At 44.6% G+C, this 23,016-nt stretch overlaps 2 protein-coding genes across 2 annotated transcripts in view; both read right to left on the reverse strand.

The window, feature by feature from the left end:
- The window catches only part of LOC310782854 (ectonucleoside triphosphate diphosphohydrolase 5-like), a 25,313-nt gene extending 25,212 nt beyond the window's left edge, over positions 1–101 (reverse strand). The window contains exon 1 of the mRNA XM_083643630.1: positions 74–101. The gene's annotated coding sequence lies outside the window, so the exon portion shown is untranslated. The remainder of the gene's footprint in view (positions 1–73) is intronic.
- Positions 102–927: 826 nt separating this feature from the next.
- Positions 928–19,687, reverse strand: LOC310782434 (methylmalonate-semialdehyde/malonate-semialdehyde dehydrogenase [acylating], mitochondrial-like). Its single transcript, XM_083643096.1, has 12 exons — positions 19,567–19,687; positions 15,255–15,296; positions 14,959–15,033; positions 14,037–14,198; positions 13,491–13,569; positions 8,961–9,263; positions 8,286–8,407; positions 7,757–7,946; positions 7,362–7,543; positions 6,724–6,903; positions 2,800–2,898; positions 928–2,652 (listed from the first exon to the last, which is right to left on the reverse strand). Exons 1-12 carry the CDS (start codon positions 19,603–19,605, stop codon positions 2,548–2,550), a joined length of 1,578 nt encoding a protein of 525 aa, XP_083499222.1. The 5' UTR covers positions 19,606–19,687; the 3' UTR covers positions 928–2,547.
- Positions 19,688–23,016: the final 3,329 nt, after the last annotated feature.

The raw sequence follows: 23,016 nt of genomic DNA on the forward strand, positions 1-23,016 counted from the left end.
CAAAGACTGTGCCTAACTATAAAATACAGTACAAAACCTCGTTTGAAGAAGAGTTATCTGAATGCGTGCTCACCATGACGTCTGACTAGCTACTCTTCTCGCACAGCTGTTACCGTGACGTCACCAATGTTATGATTAAACACCAACAGAAGTTGTTTTCACGTCAAAATGACAAACGTGCTGAGTAGACGTAAACACAGACCGCCCACAAGACTAGCATGCTCGATGGGCTCAATGGGAATCCACCAGTAATTAATTTTCTGCCAGCAGGAGCATATTTCTAATGTTTTAATTCTACAGGCAGTCAAAACAGAGCGATCCTTTCAGTAGCAAAATGATATGCTGTGTGCTGAACCACAAGTTCATAACTAAGCATGAGGCATTCACGGGGGGGACAATTATCCCCGAATTTTGAGATTTGTTTTCATGAGAGAAGTCTGCTGTTAGCAGATGTATTAATTTTCCACGAAAACTTTTATTCCATCAGGAAGAACAGGGCAATTTTTTTCTTTATTTTTTCTGAGGTGAATGCATTATGCTTCCATCATTTCAAATGTCTGTGTAGTACAGTGGTGGGTAAACTATGATACAGTATCATCATCATCATATATATAGCGGTGCAAGTGGGCTGTTTGTGTCTCAATTTTGTCCCATCATTATAGACCAAAATCATCTTATGACATCACCATCAGTGATGTCATAAGAGCAATTGCCGGCAGCGTCACTCGAGCACTCCATGATGCGATCAGACCAGTGATGGTCACTCGAGCGATTGTGATGTCATCAGTGATGCGAAGTTGGGCAATTGTGCAATGCGATGCCACGCATATGCAGCTCGCCCGCTGCACGGCCGAGCCTAGGAGTCGAGCGCTTTCTAGTATATCTAAACCAGTGAGCCAACTGTTTCATAACAAATCTGAATAATACAGCTGCTTTACGACAAATGTTACAACTTGTGTGATGAGTTTACTCAAGCAATCAACTGCAGATACAAAAAAAAACTCAGTGCTGCATCTTCTGCAATCGGTTTCTTAGAGCCACATCTTATTTGGTAACTTCAAGACTGTAAAATAATTTAGGTAACAGTCAAGGAGACAAAGGTTTCTTAGATATTTTGAATCCAAATGTCTATAAACAAATAACTATGGTGCAGCTACAATTTCTTACAAAGAATTTCAACATAATGATTCAAAAATAGTATCAATTCAAGTGTCAGGTTTTATCACATGTAACAGTGCAATACAACTTCTTTAATATTTACCATACAGTACGTGGCCAGAAAAAGCAAGCATCACTGTCATACTAGTACAGAACAAACTGAACCTATCAAATTCAAACACACACTAAACACACTCTAAACCCGACACTGGACATCACAGGACAAACAGTTTTGACTACAACAGCTGGAACCACAATTACAATGTCACGGGAGTGTTATAAAATGATGCTGAACCACGTAACATTTGTACTTCAATTTATCTCCTTTTCAAATATCTTACACCACGGGGATACACAGGGCAATGCAACAAAACAGCAGAAACTGATGGAAGAACTTTTGATTTCTCGGAGGCAGAATCCTACATCCTTTGCTTGCCTCCTTTTAGGTTTTGACACAAACCAGCCGATCAAAGAAACAACTGACTATAGACCATGGTCTTTCCAGTCGGTACATAAAATGAACATATTGGGAACATCTTATAAAATACAAGCCCCATTGGAGACTGTGACAGCATCGTTCATTGCATCAATCCGGTTTATCTCCCCCTTCTTGTGAGAAGAGGCAGTACGTGGCTTACACTCACAAGCACTGTATTAGGAACACCTTAACGTCAATAATGGGCGACCAAAGTGACATCCGCCTCGAGGGTTTGACGTGTTGTGCAATTTCGAGGTGCTTTTCTGCTCACCACAGCAGCAGGATTATCGGTGTTACTGATGCCTTTCTGTGTCAGGTCAAACCAGTCTTGGCCATTCTCCCCTGACCTGTCCATCAACGAGGCGTTTCCGTCCGCAGAACTGTCACTCACTGGATTTTATATATATTCCCCCCCCGCACCTGTTCTGTGTAAAGACTGTTGTGCATGGAAATCCCAGGAGATCAGCAGTTTCAGAAATACACAAAAGCAACCCGTCTGACACCAACAACCATGCCACGGTCAAAGTCACCATCACCCCATTCTGATGTTTGATGTGAACGTTAACTGATGCTGCAGACCTACAGCATCTGCACGATCGCATGCATTGCGCTGGATAATCGCACGAAGAATACGCAGGTCTACAGGTGTTCCTAATAATAAAGTGCTCGATGAGTGTATATTTGATGGAGAACTTGTTTGTGCAACAATAGCGTCCAGGTCGTACGAAGTAGAAGAAGCACCGATTAATAATCCAGTAGGAACATTTCTAAAAAAAGTAACAGACTCGTGCAACCGTTAAGCGATAAACCCCCTCCTCAGGCTCCCTTCTTAAATATTAAGGCATCAGTAGCCACTGAAGGCGGCGCTGGATGTAATCACACATCTATTCTAGGCGCACTCCTGTGTCAATTTAGCGTCCCATGGTTGGCATGGTAACAGCTGGGCTCGTCAGCGTGGCGTCCTCGGCCTTCCACTGTGATGTCACCGTCTTGATCTGAGTGTAGAATTGGATGCCCTGGTGATGGAGAGAGACAAACTGCTGTGACAGAACATCTCTACAGGGGGAGTGGCTCTGTATTGTGAAAGGCGTTTTTTGTTTTTGATGCGTAGTATTCAATGCTGCCGTCACACTTCACGATGATGCATCCTGTCTCTTACTTACCTGCTTGCCATAGAAGTTGGTGTCTCCTCTGAACGAGCCTCTGGAGCCCGTGAAGGAGAACATGGGCAGGGGGACGGGGATGGGCACGTTCACGCCAATCTGTACAAAAAAAATAATAATGATCAAATTTAAATTAAAACACATACATGATGAGTCACCGTAATATCAACAAGTTATTATTAGGGCTGTCCTCAAATACCATTTTTGGGCTTCAAATTATTGTATAGTATTCAAATTGTGAGACGAAGACAAAAATCAGACTAAGGATTTTCCCTTTTTTTAATTTTTTTTGTTAGTTTTGTTTCCCTTTATTTGATAGGACAGCAGGCAGACAGTAAAGGTAGGGAGAGAGAGAGAGAGGGAGAGAGAGAGAGAGAGAGAGAGGGTCTGACATGCTGCAAAGGACCACAGGTCAGATTCGAACCCGGGTCGGCCGAACGGAGGACTAAGCCTTTGTGGTACGCGCTCTACCAGGTGAGCGAAAAATGGATACAAAATGTGCAATAAGCACATTCAATCAATTACAGCGATAGCCCCCCCCCCCCCCAAAAAAAACAATTTGCTCATACAGTAGGCCCTGGTGGCTGCATGGTCAAACGGTCACACTTTCAGCGCTGGTAAGTAACGCTACACGAGAGCTCGAGGCACAAAACTATGACTACCGTAAATTCCGCACTATAAGCCGCACCGGACTATAAGCCGCAGCAGCAAAATTGACTGTTTGTTACATATATAAGCCGCACCGGACTATAAGCCGCGGGTGTTTTAATGTTTTTTTTTTGTTTTTTTTTAAATTGTGTTTTAATGTTTAATTACCATATGTAAGGGTTCGTGCACAGAGGGGATTGTCGGGAAAGAGATGGCTGTTTGAGGAAGCTCCCATTTATTAACATTTCAACAAAACAACATAACACAACACCACCTGTGTTTTTTTTTACAGTGCACACAGTGTCCGCGGTGTGGTGAAAAGAGGGCAAGAGAGGAAATTAAAACAGAAGTGGATTTATAGTTAGAAAGAGTGCTAAAGAAGAGATAATTCATTTTTTTTTTTTTTTTTTTCTCTGAAAAAATCCATAGATAAGCCGCACCGTTATATAAGCCGCAGGGGCCAAAAAAGCCCAAAAAACGGGGAAAAAGCCGCGGCTTATAGTCCGGAATTTACGGTAATGTGAAATGTCCTTGTCTGAGAGAAGAAGTGGCCTAATGATAAGTGACTGCGTTTAGCCATCAAGTCATTCCGATGACTGTTCCCCACGTCATGTGACTATTCCCCACGTCATGTGACTATTCCCCACGTCATGTGACTATTCCCCACGTCATGTATGGGGCAGCGTAAGGGACAAATTTAAGACTACTGAGAAGCCGTCGGAGGCTATATCTTTGCCAAAGCCAGCTATGGATCTGGCCAATGATATGCCGGCACCGGCAACTGAGAGACCGTCGGTGAGAAAAGAGAAGCCGACTATTCATTTGTCTTACCAAGCAATCCACTGGATCGGCTATTGGATCGGCTGGTCATTAGCTTGGAGAGGCTAGCTACTAGCTTGGAGAGGCTAGCAACCCATTGGATCGGCTGGTCATTAGCATTTCTAATCCCACATAGGATAAGCAATAACCACGCCCTGTGGCGCCCGGATTGGCCAGGAGCAACACTGGAGGGCACGCAGCCCAGCGATTTCATGAACCAATTGAATAGCTCTTGAGAACGGACAGCGATTTCGAGAGCGGACATTGAAATGAATTATGGTCACCTACCTTCCTTAGCATAGTAATAATAATAAGCATAATAATTGTAATCTACACAATGTGTACACAATCTACAAAAACATGCAATAATATAAACAGTGTTGTGTTCACGTTCATAGCTCATATAATATAATGTATCATATCGTTAATTTCAAGCTCAATTCTTACCCAGAGAAAAGGTACAGCACTGAAAATGTAACAAGCAATAGTTTTTTAAACATCTTTATTTTAAAAGATGAAAAACCCCAGGTGCTTTAGTCCCAAGCTTCAATGCTCCTGGCCAATCCCGGCGCCACAGGGCGTGGTTATTGCTTATCCTATGTGGGTTTAGAAATGCTAATGACTAGCCGATCCAATGGGTTGCTAGCCTCTCCAAGCTAGTAGCTAGCCTCTCCAAGCTAATGACCAGCCGATCCAATAGCCGATCCAGTGGATTGCTTGGTAAGACAAATGAATAGTCGGCTTCTCATTTCTCACCGACGGTCTCTCAGTTGCCGGTGCCGGCATATCATTGGCCAGATCCATAGCTGGCTTGGGCAAAGATATAGCCTCTGACGGCTTCTCCGTAGTCTTAAATTTGTCCCTTACGCTGCCCCATAGTCATGTGGCGTAAAGTCAGCAGAAAGAACTGCAGTCACATGACATTCACAGCTGTCACATTCACAACTGTCACAGTCACAAAGCGGGGGGGGGGGGGGGGGGGGGGTAGTCACAGCCGAGTGTGACACGGCTGGAGGGGGAAGAGAGATGCGTAAAGAAAAGAAACGCAGATAAGAAATTTAGAACTGTCGAATTGTGTTTTTCTGCCCATAAGATGGCCTCAATCTGGCCTGTTTAATTAGGTACAGCCATATCTTGTATATCTGGTCCGGTTCCCCGGATTGCAATTGGATAATTGTTACACCCCCTAGTCAAGATAGTCAGCAGCACAGAATGAATGAGAGGAGTAACAAAGAATGATGGCGTGGATACTAGAGAGAGAGACATGGAGAGAGCAGGAAGGGGACAGAAGGGTAAAGGCCTCTCTGATCTGCCCGGCAACAGGAAGCCAAGGTATCAGCTGACCTCCGGTTAGGAAAGATGACAGCTCTGATGCTCACAGGATCATAGAGACACTGGGGGGCGCGCCATCCTTCAGAAACCACGCCCGAAATGGGGGGAAACAAAAACTCCCCCCCCAATCCTGGCGTTCTCCTATGTCACGTGTTGCACACAAAGATCATATATACGAAAGACGAACACTCCAACTGACTTCCTCGACAGCTAGATCCAAATTGTTCTTCTCGCCAATTCTCAATGGCTTCCTTGTTTTCCTCGGGAGTACAAAAAAACGTTAATTGCTGATTTTTTTGCATTTGTTGTCTGCGCAGCCCCACCACACAACAGCTTTTAGCTACGTTTAATTCAAGGAAAATGACGCTGGTGTATGGAAGTGAATGGATCGCTTTCCCCCGTGATGGGCGTGGCCTATTTCATGCAGTGTCTCTATCTGACTCGCTTGATTTCACTTTATTATCAGAATATTCTTCTGAAATGTGTCCTGCCTTCCAAGACGGAACAAATACTACAACATCAGATATGATGGGGTGAATATGTGGCTGCGGTGAATCAATGAATTGATTGGCTCAGCATTCTACAGGCAGTGCTTGATCCACACAGTAACACTGCGGCCTAGAAGCCAAACTCTGATCTAGCAGTTTGACTGGAGGAACAAAAAGAGTTCCGCAGTCTGTTCAGTCGAGCCTGTGGGATGTGAAATCTTTACGATGGCAAAAGCTGATATTCTTTAAACAAAATATGAGAGGGGTTGGACGTACTGCTGCCGGAGACAGCGTTCTTTTAGTATACTGTACGCAGCTTGAAAACTTGACTCGAGTGTTTGACCCGCAATCGTTGAGCAGATACGTACTGTAGCAGTCGAACGAGTGAAGCTCTGTTTGTTTGCTCCAAATGACCTTAGTCTCCTAAGAAAGTAAATGCATTGTTGTACTTTGCTACAAATAAATCTATACAGTAAGTGCACTCCAGGATAAAGCGGCGCTTTAGAAGCACTTGGTCGAATAACAGTCCACTGAAGCCATACATAACAGGTGTTCCTCATTCTCAAACTGACACCACCCCCACCTTCTAACCTACGTTGTCTGTTACATAGTTTCGGGGGGGAGGAGCATCTCTCACCTGGCCGACGTCCACGTCATTAGTGAATTTGCGTGCGGTGGCTCCGTTGCAGGTGAAGATGGCGGTGCCGTTGCCGTAGGGGTTCTTGTTGATCAGATCGATGGCTCCGTCGAGATCCTCGGCCTCCATGACGACGAGCACCGGGCCGAAGATCTCCTCCTTGTAGCACGTCATGTTCGACTGGGGGAGGACAGCACAGTGAGTCTCCCCCGACCCTACCTACCGCTTCATGGCGACTCAAAAGCTAACTAGGGCTGCGACCAACGATTATTTTCATTATAGATTAATCTGTCGATTATTTTCTCGATTAATCGATTAGTTGTTTGGTCTATAAAATGTCAGAAAATGGTGAAAAAATGTCAATCGGTGTTTCCCAAAGCCCAAGATGATTGTCCTCTAATGTCTTGTTTTGTCCACAACCCAAATATATTTAGTTTACGGTCATAGAGGAGTAAAGAAACCAGGAAATATTCACATTTAAGAAGCTTGAATCAGAGAATTTTGACTTTTTTTCTTAAAAAATGACTCAAAACGATTAATCGATGATCAAAATAGTTATCGATAGCTTTTCTGACGATCGACTAATCGATTAATCGTTGCAGCTCACAAGCAAACCCAAATGCAGTTGCCACCCTCACCGTAACGTTGCCTATGATGGTGGGTCCAACAAAGTTGCCATTCTCGAATCCTTTCACTTTGACATTTCTGCCATCCAGCAGCAGCGTGGCTCCCTCATCCACCCCGCTCTGGATCAGAGAGTTCACCCTGAGCTTGGCTTCAGGAGAGATCAGGGGGCCCACGTCTGCTCCAGGCTGATCACCTTCAGGGGGCACACACCACACACACATGCAAAACACACACACACACACACACACACACGTGCAAAACACACGCACACGCACACGCACACACACAATTATGATATAATTTCCCCTCAAACAGGACAGTTGTCATACACACCCCAGTAATATGTATCAAATCCATGAGAACGAGCTCTATTCATTTGAACAAAGAGAGGCACTGTTGAAATTACCTGCGTTGACGCGCAGCACCTTCGAGCGCTCCACCAGCTCTGGGAGCCAATCGCGAGCCTCGCCCACGAGAATGGCAGTCGAGAGAGCCATGCAACGCTGCCCGGCCGCCCCGAAGGCGGCGCCCACCAGCTGGTTGAGTGTGTTCTCTTTGTTGGCGTCGGGCATCACCACCCCGTGGTTCTTGGCACCCTAAAATGCAAAAAAAAAAAAAAAAAAAGTAGGACGCGGCTCGGTAGGATTTTTCTCCGCAATTCGTTGTAGGACATCAAACAGATGTAGAAGGCGGCCAATCGCAATTTGAACAAACCTCGGGGGATTTGCAGCCGGGAACTAAGCTTTCGTCTTGGTGAAACGGCAAAAGCAATTGTTTTTTTGTCCGTAACACCGGGCGCCGTGTGTAAATGTGTCATGGAAAATAATAACCGTTTCTACTCGGAGAGATTGACAATCACAAACACAAAAGTGGCCATTTTGCCCGAAGGATGTTCAGATGCAGTGGGTGGTGGGTGGCGCGTGTTCTGGAGGTACCATGTTAGACTGCACTCTCTTGCCGTTCTTGGAGCCCTGCTCGTAGATGTACTCTCCCGCCTGGTTGGAGCCCACAAAGCTGATGGCTCTGATAGCAGGATGATCACAGATGAAGTTCACCGCTACATGAGAGACACAATACAGATACTGTGAATCCAGTGCTCTTTCTTCGTCGCTGCAGTGGGGCCGCTGTCTGACACAGAGATCCCACTGGGTCTCTCTTGCCTACAGCGTCTTGGTGAATTACTTAAAGAGACATAGATGCTCCACATTATGCAAACCTACAACCACCATCTACATATTGCCAACGGGCAGGCCATTAGTGGTTTAAATGATGTCTGGACCTTGCTTTTTGCTTCTCATACACACACGCATTAACACACACACAAACGCACACACAAGACACCTTATTTGTTATTTGTCTGCTTCTGAACAGACAATTTAAAAACAAACGTTTCTTCTAGCTAGCACTTTTCATATTTAATGCACGCACGTGCGCACACGTACACACGTACACACACACACACACAGCCGCTCGGTGCGCCGCCTGTATTTCCCCCGGCCACAGACCTTGGGCCAGGCGTGCCGCGGGCCCAAACACACACACGCACGCGCACACACACACGCGCGCACACACACACACACACACACACACACACACACACACACACACACCTGCGTGCTGGCCGTGGATGATGTTGAGTGTGCCGTCCGGAGCTCCAGAGTCCTGCAGCAGCTTGGCCAGCAGCATGGTGCAGCCTGGGACCCGCTCAGAGGGCTTCATCAGGTAGGTGTTTCCACACACCATGCCGATGGGGAACATCCACAGGGGGATCATGGCCGGGAAGTTGAACGGAGCGATGCCGGCGCACACGCCGATGGGCAGCCGGTAGGTGTAGGTGTCCATGTCCTTTGTGATGGAGGGCAAGGTCTCCCCCAGCATGAGGGAGGTGATGCTGCAGGCGTGCTCCACCACCTCTAGGGGGCCAAGAGGAGGAGGAGAGAGGGTGAGGTCAATACAACTCCAGCGGCCAAATGTATCAAACTCTGTGTATTTTTAGGTGTAGAAATTTGTGTATGTCCGAAACAGGAAATATACGTACACAGTCTTTTCATCAGACTTATACAGGGTAGATGCAGGAATCCTGAAGTTAAATTTAATACCTTTTAACACGTTCACTGCCGTCGACGAGATATCTCGTCAAAAGAAATCCAACGGTTGACTGCCGTCGACGAGTTATCTCGTCAAAAAAAAAAAAAAAAAATTGACGTGGGACGTGGATCAAACCCTTTTACATCTCCTATAAAAATATGGGAGCTATTGAATGTGTTTAACCTATTTTACCGACCCACTAAGTGGCGACAGTGCTCTCCAGACGAGAGAAAGCCAAGCAAAGACAGCAGCGTGAGGAAGCCATTCTCATGAAAATGGATTGGCGAAAACGCTTTCGCTTTCGCGCTGGGAGCTGGCGGTGGGGGATTGCAAATTTGCATAATAGATTATGGGTGCAACACACTTTGAAACACCAGCAGAAAGCCCAGAATCGCACGCAGCTTCATTCCAGCTGAGCTCACAACCGAAAACGAACGAGCCCCATCCAGACTCGCCCAAAGAGCGGCCGCCAGCAGCCAGGCAGCACAGACAGCAGAAACTCGCTTGTGACACGCCCGCTGCAGAGCCACGGAGGGAGGAGGAGAACACACACGGAGGGAGGAGTTTGAAGGAGAGGGGGGGTGGGGGTGGTGTTATGGAGGAAATTACTGTTCAGAACTATTGTTTAGATGTCTGATGTGTTACTGATGCCAAAAATAAATGGTTAAAGTGACTGTTCTATCGAATTTCACAAAGAGGCATTTATCTCAACTTTCCTTTTCAGACGCTGAAACCATGCTGTATTCAACTGCTAATGCATACATAACTACTAACTCTACAAACTAACTCTTTTAGACAGAGAAAGCACACATTCTATTAGTTGTTTTGAGATATTTTGTGTTCCCAAATTCCTAGCAGAAAATAATCCTCGGCTCTTGAAAGATGAGCCAGAATCCTCAAAAAAAACCTTGGCAGAAGCTACCTACAGTAAAAAAAAACTGTTGGCAGTGAATGTGTTAAGACCTTTTTTAAGACTTTTTCAAGACTTTTTCAAGACTTCAACGCCACTTTCGTCGCATCAGCAATAGAGGTCGGCACCCTCTTAAAATAATGGCCTAAGTCCCTTTTTCAAGTTTTTCAGAAAACATAAAAAACTTAACCAAATACAGAATATATGATTCATTAATCATTCCACAAATTTTTTTATGACAATAGATGACTATTGACATACAAATAACACTGTCTGTCAATTATGTAACATAAAACGATTTCAATCATGAGAGACCGGTCGGTAAGTAAGAGACTTTATTTAGCAAGTGGCATGCATGGCAAGTACTTTGGCGTATGACCCCATTGTAAGGTGACGCTCCTCTTTAGGCGAGAGGGTGGCATCTATATGGGCTAGGATAGAGAATCCCCCCCCCCCCCCTGTGGGGGATTCTTCAGGAGTCAAGACTCGTTGCTGGTGGACTGGGGAGGCGGGTGGGTGAAATAACAGCTTCAGAGGATGGTTTCAGGGGGAATGAACAGCCGTGATGCCAGCTGCTGCTATGATCTGCCAGAGTGGGGGGTGACGTAGAACCCTCGCTATATATACTAGGATGAACTGACGATGACTGACGTCATGACTGACGTCGCGCTTGGGCTTGACTGGCTGATCAGGTAATGCGGCTATTGCAGCCTCTCTCTCAGCTTGAAATTTGGTATGGAAACCTCACTAGATGACTGATTAAATGACTTAGGCCAATTTACGAACATGCCATTGTGACTTAGGCAAAGAAAAACTGACTTAGACCTGACTTACAGTTGCATTTTATGCATTTTAGACCGTTTTATTTGTGCCTAAGTCACATTGTCTTGACTTAGGCAAAAATAAAACGGCCTAATTAAGTCACACGCTTGACATAGGCCATTGCACTACCAGGTAGGAACAGCATGATCTTTTCAATTAAGGACTTAAGCGCAAATTATGCTCGAGCGAAATCGACGGCGCTAACTGCGCCGAGGGGGTCGCCTTAGCTGTCGCCTCGCAGTCAGAAGGTCCTGAGTTCGATTCTCGCCTGGGACACTGTGAGCGCTGTGGTTGTGTTCCCCCCCATATCTTCAGTGCCCACTGCCCAGGTGGGGTATCTCGTCGTAAGGGCCTTTCTGTCTGTGTGGAGTTTGCATGTTCTCCCCGTGCTCCCCCAGGGGGGTTCCTCCGTATATAACCCCCCCCATTAAAAACATGCAGAAGATCAGATCGTCATCGTCATCCGACCAGTGACGACAACATCCGAAGTCGGTCCCCGGGCGCTGTACGAGAGGGTGACCACTGCTCCTGGCCTGCCCCCCGGAGGAAAGGACAAAGCCAGGATGGGTTAAATGCAGAGGACGGATTTCGCCGGCCACCGTCGGCATGTGTGTGTTGTGGCCCTCCGTGCATGTGTTGATGTGTAGTCGTGTGACAATAAAGACGGGCTTGTCCGTCTGAAATCGTGTTTTTTTTAACCATTTGCTAAAAACACATAATATGCCCGCTACTTAACATTGCGCATATTAATTAATCACTCCCGCATTAAAATGATTGAAGACAAGGTCCAAGGAAGACAGGACCAATCTGGAGCAGTTTATTGCCATTCGTGACTTCTGTGTCACTATCGTGTGGAAAATTCATTTAAAGTTGAATCCTACAAAGCTAAATCAAGCCCGGTAGAAATAGACAGAATAGAGGAAGCTATGCGTTTTTACCTTCAAAATAAAAGCAGTAATTTATAACTGGGCAAATAAAAAAACAAAACTGTCGACTCACTACGGGTTAAAATTGACTTTTAATTGTCTTGTGTTCTATGTGTTTCGGATCAGACGCACAAAAAAGGTTGCAACATGCATCAATAAGGCTATTAGTTTATTTAATTGTCATTATTGTGAAGGTTTTAACCAGAAGTTTCCATGTTATTCTGGCTCTCTTGACGCTGCTCTGAGTTTCTTGCGGCTTCAGTCTGCACACAGATCGTTATCACAAACACCGTGTATATAAACGCAAAATCAAAGGTGAGAACGCAACGACAGTTTGCCGCTATACACAGAGACTGTTGTCGTCTAAACATGGCCTGACAAGACGTGTGTGTACAGTACGCATGGTGTGAGAGGTTTGTGTGGATTTTTCTACATTGGGAAACCTGTGTGGAAAGTGGTGCAGTACACTTTTGGTGGGTACGCATAGTGAATACATTTGGGCCCCTGGTTAGGTGCAGCATATGAGAGATGAGCTACACTCTAAAGAAATAGATGGTGTGTCTGTTTCATTAGACGTGATTTAATGTACACCTTAAAGTGTATTTGTACCTTGGCCAAAAGAAATTCTCTGGGAGGCCAAAGATTTAAAAAAACCTGAGCGGTTTATCTTATTTCTCTGAGAGACTTGTTTTTTTTTTGGTCTTGTGAAATCAAGTTGTTCCCCTTGCCAGCACTGTAGTAAATCTCTGCAATGCTGGCAACCCATACCTGCCAACACAGCCTGGCCTTCAGCTGATAAGTTAAAGTTAGTAACCCAAATATGATTTGGGCATCCCAAAACTGGGCACTACACTGGGGAGTATAAAAATACTTTGGCAGCTCGGTCTTGTAGCCAGCAAAATATGCGTATTATTTTGTCAACATCTCTGTCGCTGATACAAATCTGCTGATGTCAACATGCGCGCCTCACTGAACTGAATAATAATGTTTGAATAGCTTGTAAAGAAAGCAGAGCTTTACAAAGAAAAGGCCCAACATCCAGGAACAGTGAAATGCCAAAATGGTCAAATTGTAATGTTACTTACATCTATGGTTTCTACCATCCTTGCTTTGTTAAACTGGGCATTTGAAGCCTTCTTGAAAATCATATGTACGGCTGCGAGGTGTCTATGAAAAAATAATGGCTACCCCTCGAGCCACTTAGGACGATAACTTTCACCACGCTTTGGCATAAAGGAGAGACAAACGCACAGACTCGTCGGTCGGGAGATAAGGACCTTAACGGAAAACAAACTGTTTTAATAAAAGGGAATTTGATTTCCAACATGCATTCACTCAACGGAGCCATTGTAATCCAACAGCATAGCTGGGAGCCAGGGCTAGGTCTTACTTACGCAGTCCTCTGAATACATCTCCCTCGGCATCGGCAAGCGTCTTGCCCTGCTCCAGTGTGATCAACTTAGCCAGCTCTTTCTGAAATGACAAGGGGGAGAACCTTCTGAGCAAGAGAGAGAGACATCAGAGCAAGAGAGAGAGAGAGAGAGAGACATCAGAGCGAGAGAGAGAGACATCAGAGCGAGAGAAAGGGAGAGAGAGATTGAGAGAGAATCAGAGGGAGAGAGAGGGAGAGGGAGAGATCAGAGCAAGAGAGACATCGAGAGAGAGACATCGAGAGAGAGACATCGAGAGAGAGAGAGACATCGAGAGAGAGACATCAGAGCGAGAGAGAGGGAGAGAGAGAGACATCGAGAGAGAGACATTAGAGCGAGAGAGAGGGAGAGAGAGTGAGAGAGAGACTTCGAGAAAGAGAGACATCAGAGCGAGAGAGAGAGAGAGAGAGCGAGAGAGCGAGAGAGAGAGAGCGAGAGCGAGAGCGAGAGCGAGAGAGAGAGAGAGAGAGAGAGCGAGAGAGAGAGAGAGAGAGAGAGAGGTTTCCTTACAATGTTATCCTTGATGAGCTGCTGGTAGCGAAGGAAGACCTGTTGCCTGCTGAGGATGGAGGTGTCGGCCCAGGAGGGGAAGGCCCTGGAGCAGGAGTCCACTGCTGCCAGCATCTCTCCCTGGGTGGCTTTGGGAACGCGTCCCACCACCTCATTAGTGGCCTGAGGAACAGGAGACAGCCCGGGACAACCCAGTCAGGTTACATTACACTCAATCTGGGAATCCTCAAAATATAAATATATATATATACATACAGTATGTATATAATATATAGTATCTATTTTTAAACCTCTGAGGGCAAGTTCATTTCAATATCTGAATAGGCGGAAGCGTAACTCAACTTGCCCGGCCGCGCCCCTTTATGCTAATTTCACCGACGCTTGGGATATTATTCGGAGCGCTATTATCCGGATTTTCTTCGACCGTGCCGACAGATTTCCATGCAAATGGAAAAATCTGTCTTGAGAGATTATATATTACACTCGAGTGAGAGCAGGGGAAGTAATCAGTGTTATTGCTATGCGTTAGTCCATCAATATAAATAACTCCATTTTTATTCTTTTGACATCGTTGTTGATGTGAAATGATCGGGGAGTGCGCCGAGTAGAATGCTTTAGTGTTCTATAATCATCCATCACGGCGTTGCTGGAGGCAAACACTTGACAGGGAAAATGCCAGTGGGGCTTATGGACGACATCAATTCATGAACTATGTATTTTCAGTTCAACTGGCTAACGCGCGTGTTCTGATTTCCATGCTTGACCAATTCAACTAGGAGGAAACTGATCAAAACCAGACTCTTTCCTGCCAAGTTAGTAATACAAAGTCCCACTGGTTATTTTGCATACAGCACATATCTGGTTTTTGCAGGTGGGTGCTGCATGGGTTAGGGTTCAGTTGTTCATCCACGTATATACTTACAGGATTGTGAATGTCAAGCCATTCAGAGGTGTTGGACTCGACAAACTTGCCATCGATGAACAGCTTGGTGGTGGGCTGGAGCATTCCAGAAACAAACAAAATCACAATGATTATTCAATTCACTTCCTCTATGGTTACATCACCACCACTACGGCCATGTATGCAATCTATCCATCAATACAGTTTCATTATGCATCGTTTTAACAAATTCCATTATAATATAAACAATCTGTGCTGAACAACAAGCAATTCATCCACCGATGAGTTGATGAAAGCTGACGACTGAAAGCTCTTACCACTGACGAGGAGTAGCACATGCGGCCCAGATGGAGAGGGGCCTGTAACAAAATTAAGACCAAGGCATTAGAGAACTTCAATTCATAATTTCATATTACAATTATCAGTTGATTTAACAGGTTTTTTGAATCATTGTCAACAGTCTCTCAAGACTGCAAGTGCAAACACACCACAACCATTTTAGACTGTGTGTCGCACAAAGGTTTTCAAAGTCTGAGACTGTGGGCTAGAGATGAATCGATATGAAAATGTCATATCACTATTATAGTGACCAAATCACGGTTGTCAGTATTATCACAGTATTGTTAAAATGTCCTGAAAATGTTCAAAACGTACTCATACACATTCACTGACATCATTTCGACAAGTATTATATTGAAAACTCGTCGAAAACTCGTCGAAAACTTTGGTTGATAATGGAGTAGTATTTACCGTGTTTTTCAAAGTGCTGCCTGTAATCACGGTAACACGGTAATATGGTTTGAATGATCATGAACATTTGAAACAGTACAGATGAAGCCTCGCATTAGTTCATTCGAGACACGGAAGTCATGCGCTACGCCCCAGCTGTATCAGCTGTCAGCCGCTGATTGGATCATTCATTCACCAATCACAGCCATTCTCACAATAAGGCGGTCCGTTTAAATACGGCCTCCTCTCTCACTCTGATCTGCTCCAAACATGCTGCTGGCAATGCTTTGCCTCCACCACCCCAGCCTCCACCTTCATAGCTCAGTCTGCTTGGCTCAAAGGCTAATCATGTATTCTAGCTCAAGAGCCTGCATGGCTCAAAATGTGAACATGTTTTCCATGTCTTGCTTAGGCTCCCTCTGTTACTCACTATGGCTTTAAATTAATCTGGAATCTTGTATCCTCAAGGGGGGATTTTTGCGGCCCTCCCTGCTCGGCGTAGCTTGATGCTGCTGGGCCGGTTCAGGGAGGAGGAGCATCTTCTGTAAAGAGCGGAGCCTTCAACGCCAAACATAACTGTATTTCCATTTATGCAATAAATGGTGAAATCTATGACGAGAGTGTTCTTGAATGAATTACCGTAAGGGAGTTTGATCATGGTTTTATCGTTAAACCGGTTATCGTTTCATTGTTAGTGTGGGCCTCCCCCTAGACAACGCTTGGAAAAAGGCACTCAATTCCTGGATGCCTATTATTGGATCATGACTATGTCATTTGACCCCATAGATCACACATGGGCAAAATACGGCCCGCGATGGAATTGCAAAAAAAATAAAATAAATGAGAATGCACCTGAACGCAACATGCAAGATACCCGCTGAAGTGAATAAGTGTCCAAATGTTCATGTCATTCTGGCCAATACTCCACTTCTGTTATAACATTTCAGTCTGGAATGGAATATCTTTCAATAATCTGTATGACTAAAAGGCTAAAAGTAATCTCATGTGTAAGAAATGACTGTTCTACATTGAAGTAAACATTTAAATCCTTAACTCGTTGGTTTTGGATTTATTTTGCTTCAAGAGTGCATTTTTGTTCTTGTGTGACCCTCAACACAGGCTTTGAGAATCCCAGGCCACTTACTGATACTTATGCTTAAATTAACACACTCATATTCTGGTTTATTTCAAGAAAAACATTTCGGCTAGTGGAAATTCTAATTGGCTGGTAACTTTAAAATCTAGCAGCCATATTTGGCAGGTGGTCAAAAAAGTTAATTTCAAGCCCTGCAGGGAGAGCAGGTGGTGACATAGGAGTGAGTGAGAAAAGGATCAAATATTGGTGGTTAAGAATGAATAATGTCATCACAACTGTTAATTAAAAATGAGTTATTCCTCTAAACCTGGCTTCAAATGCCCCAAATTTTTCGCGCTGGCGCCGTTCGGCCCTCAGCGAAATCTGGTAACGAGGATTTTTTTTTGTGGCCCTCTCTATCATCAAAGTTGCCCATCCATGGGTTACGGTATGACAATATTTGTTCGGCCCCCGGCAACAATGTGGGGTTCTCATGTGGCCCCCCATGAAAAATAGTTGCCCACCCCTGCCATAGATACTCAACAATTGAGCCACAATAGCCTGATATTCCCCAAAAAATATATCCAAAATTCATGGCGGGCCACTTAAAAACACAGTTGGCCCGCAGGCCGTAGTTTGACCACCCCTGCTCTAACCCCTCCTGTTTCAAATAAATGAATCCGTCAACAAATACAATGTCACCTAATTTAAAGTCACCCTATCATTGCTTAAACCAAGTCAGACAAACTGCTAACTACTGGCGTCAATATGACCCAATGGACCCTGAAAATGTGTTCCTTAACTTTATACCATATTGACACAATAGCAGCCAACTGGAAAATGCTGTCAAATTGTCTTTTTTGTTATTGTTGCTGTAGCTGACTGCATAGTTTCGCTGTCAAAGATTATGCCACAAAAACACACGTCAACAAAAATATTGATTCCCTTTTTCCAATGCATACCGTTGCAGTGAAATACAAAAATGTACGCTTGTAATGCAAGCTTGTATTGTGAATTTATTGACTGTTGGTTGTACTATTTGATAACTTTAGATTACAGCCCGCAACAGTGTAATTACTCCAAAGTTATGGGTGTACTCTTTAACCAGTACTGTACCAATACATACTGTATACTGTATGTAGCTACTGGTAGCTACATGGGAACAAAATGTGAAGTTAAGTTATGGAATAAGGGGCTAACAATTTGAGAAGTTTTTTTATAGTGTTGTGGCAAATGTGGTGGGTTAAAACCCCCCAAAAACTGCACCAATTGTCGGGTGAAGTGAAACTCCAGTTTCTCTGACAAGGAGACAAATATAGCTTTGTGGTGGAGTTCTCTGCCATAACTTGAGCTATCATTCAGGAAATAAAGTCAGAGAAGCGAAACTGAGTCCAGCCATAGTCTCTGGTCCACCGGACTCTTCTGGGTATGACGCCATCTACCCCAGTGGTCCCCAACCACCGGGCCGTGGACCGGTACCGGGCCGCAACGCATTTGGTACTGGGCCGCGAGCCGGTCGGCACGTATAAGTGTCAGAGAAACATTTCAAAGCCACCTACTACAGCAGAAGGGTTCATTGCTTCTCCACGGAGTGGTTTGAAAGCTCGATGCTGCTCATAAATGCCTCTTTTTATCCCAAAGTCTGTGCTGGTGATATTATTAGGTTATCCGTCACAGTGCTCAACAGCGCCACATCAAGCTTTCAAACCACTCCGTCGACAAGCAATGAACCCTTCTGCTCTAGTAGGTGGCTTTGAAATGTTTCTGTGACACTTGTAAATATGTGCGGATCACTGCTTGAGAGCGAGAGTCACAGGGAAGTCTATGGACGGAGAAGGAACTGTTAGACGGCAGATGATGAAATAATATGTTGACAAACAGTTACGAAGGAGCTATGGTCCACCTTGCATCAGTCATGAGTTTATTTCATAGTTTACAAATCCCATCTACCAATAAACTCCAATAAAAAAGTTGGAATCAAGAGATGATCATCACAAAACCAACTAACCGAAGTGTAATCTAATTTTAATGCAACCAAATCAATTAATTAATTGACACAACTTTAATATATCGGAATTGTCAAGACAGCGATTCGGTGTGCACCAGACCAACTATAAAACTGTGCCTAGATTCTATAGAACGGTCTAGTAGATTACAGCCCGCATACCCAGTATGTATTGGTGGGACTGTCCCTTTGGCCGACTGGTTAGCGTGTTGGACTTCAAAGAAACCCCACAGATGTACCTAGGTTCGATTCCCCCCTACAGCCATTCTCTGGTGTGAGGCTGCAGGGGGAGGTAGTGTGTCACCACCACTACTCCGACCTGGGTTTATTACAGCACGCTGGCCCTTGGCCATTGGGATAGTCTCTTATTGGTCGACACAATGTGCTTCACGTTGGCATTTTGTGTAAAAGCAAGGGAATAGTGTTGTGAGCAAACGAGTGTGGGGTGGTGGTGGTATACTGTTTCGAGTAGATAACGTTAGTCACCCGAGGTGGATCATCGTGTGTTTAAGTGATTGAGGAAAAACTCGTGGAAAAACTACATTTCTAGACCAAGGCCAGGAACATGAGCAGTCTGTTTGCATAATTGACTCGTAACTACCGATCACGTGATGCTAATAAAACCTTACCTACGCAACTACTTTGAGCCACGCATCAATATTAAATGCCTGCGAGCGAGGAGGAGGAGGGGTGAACTGCCTGCAACGTGTGTGTGTGGATGTGGAATGCAACGAGCTAGGTTCGGTTAGCTCTCTTTAGCTGCACACAGTGCCTAAACAAAACGACGTTTATAAAAAACAAGAGCAGGAATTAGCTTTACCTTCTTGTTCACTATGGACCTAGCGAGAAGCGCTGCCATTGTCGAAACTCGCTTGTTTCTAGTCCTGCTCCGGAGCCCTTGAACCGACCCGAAAGACACTCGAGTGCAAAGAGAACTTTATGTGCGGAAATCTTGCAGCCAACGCGGCGAAGGAGAAAGCCAATGCTGCGCTTTGAGACGACCTCTAACGTCTCCACACGGTATCCATTTCAGTGATTAGCAGAGTGCAGATGATGTGGAGATCAGCGATAGCGGCGCCTAGGCATTCTGTTTCCGTTCAGCGTGGGCGGGACAAGCCCAATTTAAGAACCAATCAATTCGCTCAAATGACCAGCCGCCCTAAATTTTATGAAGTTGATTGGCTGCTCTACAAAAGCAGAGTCCAGTCCGCCACTTATTGACCGCCTCAAAGCTCCAAAGTCAAACTGTGTTTACCTTGGTGTGAAAAATACATGTTTAACGGTATGTTGCATTAAAAAATCGCCCAGTACTGCCAGCGCAAGGACCCAGCACTTTAATACTGGACTAAACGCATTTTTGTGTGGGCAAGGAAGGAAACTCTAGCTAGCTACTCAATGTAACGAACACGGAACACCGTATGCGGGCAGTGACAGCAAAGACGATGGTGACAGTTTCCATGGCAACATATACACACATGGAGTTCCTATACTGGAGTTGCCATGATGTTGCAGAGTGGATTGAATCCATAGGATATCCACAATATAAAGTAAGTTGAATTCACCTGACTAAAACTGAGATAATACAAACTAGCCTATGCCGCCGGTTATTTAGTGTCCATCAATCTGTCAGTATTTCAGTTCTCTCCCTTTACATTGCAGGCATGCTTCACGGAGAACCTCATCACTGGAAGAAAGCTAATTTATGTGAATTGTGTCTACCTTCCAAGACTAGGGATTACAGATTTTAAAGATATGCAGGTAAGAAGAAAGAGAAACTCTTTTTCGTTGTAAGTTTCAGAGTGTCAGAAATTGTGATCATTATATGCAAGCATTTTGTCTGCCAACAGTGCATAGCTCATCTCTTTCATCTCTATGTGCCATTTAATTACCAAACCGTGCTGTTATATTGGACCTCAAAGCTCAAGTATAGCTTGTTGGGGCTAGAGCTAGTTGGTGCCAGCTCAGTTGCATGTGTGACATAAAGTTTGCATTTGGAACTGCATCATCATTATTGCCAATTAACACCAGATAGATCAATTGCATGCAATGGATTGTTTTTGAAATCCCTCCCTCAGGTCAGAGCTAATTGAGCCAAAGGCGCATTTATGTACTCTGCTCACTCTTTATGGAGCTCACTGTAAAACCAAGCATAAAATCTAAGTAAGAATCGTAAGAATAAAGTTTAAGAACTGTTCTCTCTTGGTGACTTTAAACTGACAATGAACTCCCGAGACAGATTGACTCAACAAGGAGTTGCCTTTGCTTTATGAAGGATTAAAATAGATGTGGCCCTATTAATAAACCAGTATCTACGGTTTTCGAAAGACTGTTGCCTTTTGGAGCACTTGTGAAAAAATTTCTGCCTTTTATGTGACTTTAGCATAATTGTTGTTGTTGATCTGCAACTTTTTTGTTTTGTTTCTCACCATGATGCTCTTGGCCAGGTCTCCCCAGACAAAAATAGGCTCTTCATCTCAATGCGGGACTAACCTGGTTAAAGAAAGGTTGGATAAATAATATATATGTTATCAGATCAGAGGACTCAACCCTGCCGTGTGCCCCCGCAGGTCATCTCTGCTCGCGTGCGTGAGCTACTGGGGATCACAGAGCCCCTGTGGAGCCGTGGCATCGCTGACCCTCCACAGGACAGCATGAGGCTGTTCCTGGAAGAAAAGAGCCAGACGGGCGAGCAGGCAGACAAACTCACCTACCAGCAGTTCCTGGACGACAGGCGTCAGTGAAAACCACAAGTCAATCACAACAGTAAAAGAGTACAGCAAAGCCCAAGGTCAGTCATTTCCTACTGTGTAGGTCACATGTGGGGCTTGGAATTAGCACATGCCACTATCCATGACTTTTGGGTGTGGCTAGTAAAACTCAGTTATTCTACTTAGATGTTTTTTGCAGGTAGCCAACCTATGATCTTCATATATCTTAGCATGAAAATTACTTCAGCTACCAAGACATAATTGGCAAGTGAAGATTTGAATCTACTAGCCACTGCGGACGGTTGAGTAGCCTATATAGTTTCGTAGTGGTCTAACGAGGAAACTGGATATCACCACCAGTCCTGCTGTAACAAAGACTGACGGCAACGCAGTGTCACTGTTACACATCGGACACAGTTTACAGATGAAAATCTGTTTGAGGGCTCTTGTCATTCCAGTTCTGGATCGCTATGAACGCATAAACCACTTACAATGAGGCTATTCCTATCGATCTGAAGTGCGTCAGTTGTAACTGGATAGAGCTATTGATCTGGAGTAGAGCTCCTCTGGGTAATTCTCCGGATGACAATGAACAGCCATTTGAAAGAGCCGAGAGGCCTGGAGCAGCACAGGCCATTGTTCTGGATAAAACACCACTGTGTGTGCGACTATCCCCTCTGAGAAGGAGACTGCGCTGTGCTGCTGTAATAGATAGACCTCGTGTGCACCTTGCCAACTTGCACTACAGGCCATACGACCCTGTGCATCTGATAGTGAAGGGTTCGGGTGCCATGCCAGACCCACAGGGAGCTTTCAATTTAAGCCAACTCTGCACTTTCTTGCCAACAATCTATAGTAATACATGCAGAAATATTCAGCTATACTGTAGCTATACCAAGCTTGAAAAACAGTGATTTACCATAAGCGTGTAGACCGGCCAGTAGATTCTCTGGTTTTCTGATAATATAATCTAATACTGTATGAAGTTTAGGCCTACACTGGATATTGCCTGATATAGCTAATATACATTTCTATAATAAAGGTGCATTAATTAACAGTTGGTTAATGCGTAAGCATTAACTATAAATAACCCTTAGGTAACCATAACCATTAGCTAACCCTAAACTAAATCATGTATGAATTAATGAATTGGTTAACATGAACAACACCGTGAGTGATGATGATGAGTACTTAAACAATTAAGGGTTAGTGTATTAAGCATGAACTAACCGTTAATTAATGTACCCTAATTGTAAAGTGTAGCCTAACTAATACCACTTTCATTTGCACTTTCTTTATGATTGGCTCCTGCCTATCTAAATTATTACTGGTCGACTAACCTTGCAGTCCTACTTTATATTTTAGTGAGGGAATGTTGCGCTTATGGATTAAAGGCGGCCTACTACTGCATTTTCGTGCAGCCGAGTTCAATCTACATGAATAAATTATGATTCCTGCCTGTGAGATAGGCTGGGAGGCAATGCATCTGTCTGTCTATGCACACAAATGGTCTCTGTGCAGCTCGCTCGGGGCGCGCAGATTACCATTCCGCGCACAGCACC

Source organism: Poromitra crassiceps (assembly GCF_964638095.1).
Source record: "Poromitra crassiceps genome assembly, chromosome: 9".
Classification (NCBI taxonomy): domain Eukaryota; kingdom Metazoa; phylum Chordata; class Actinopteri; order Beryciformes; family Melamphaidae; genus Poromitra; species Poromitra crassiceps.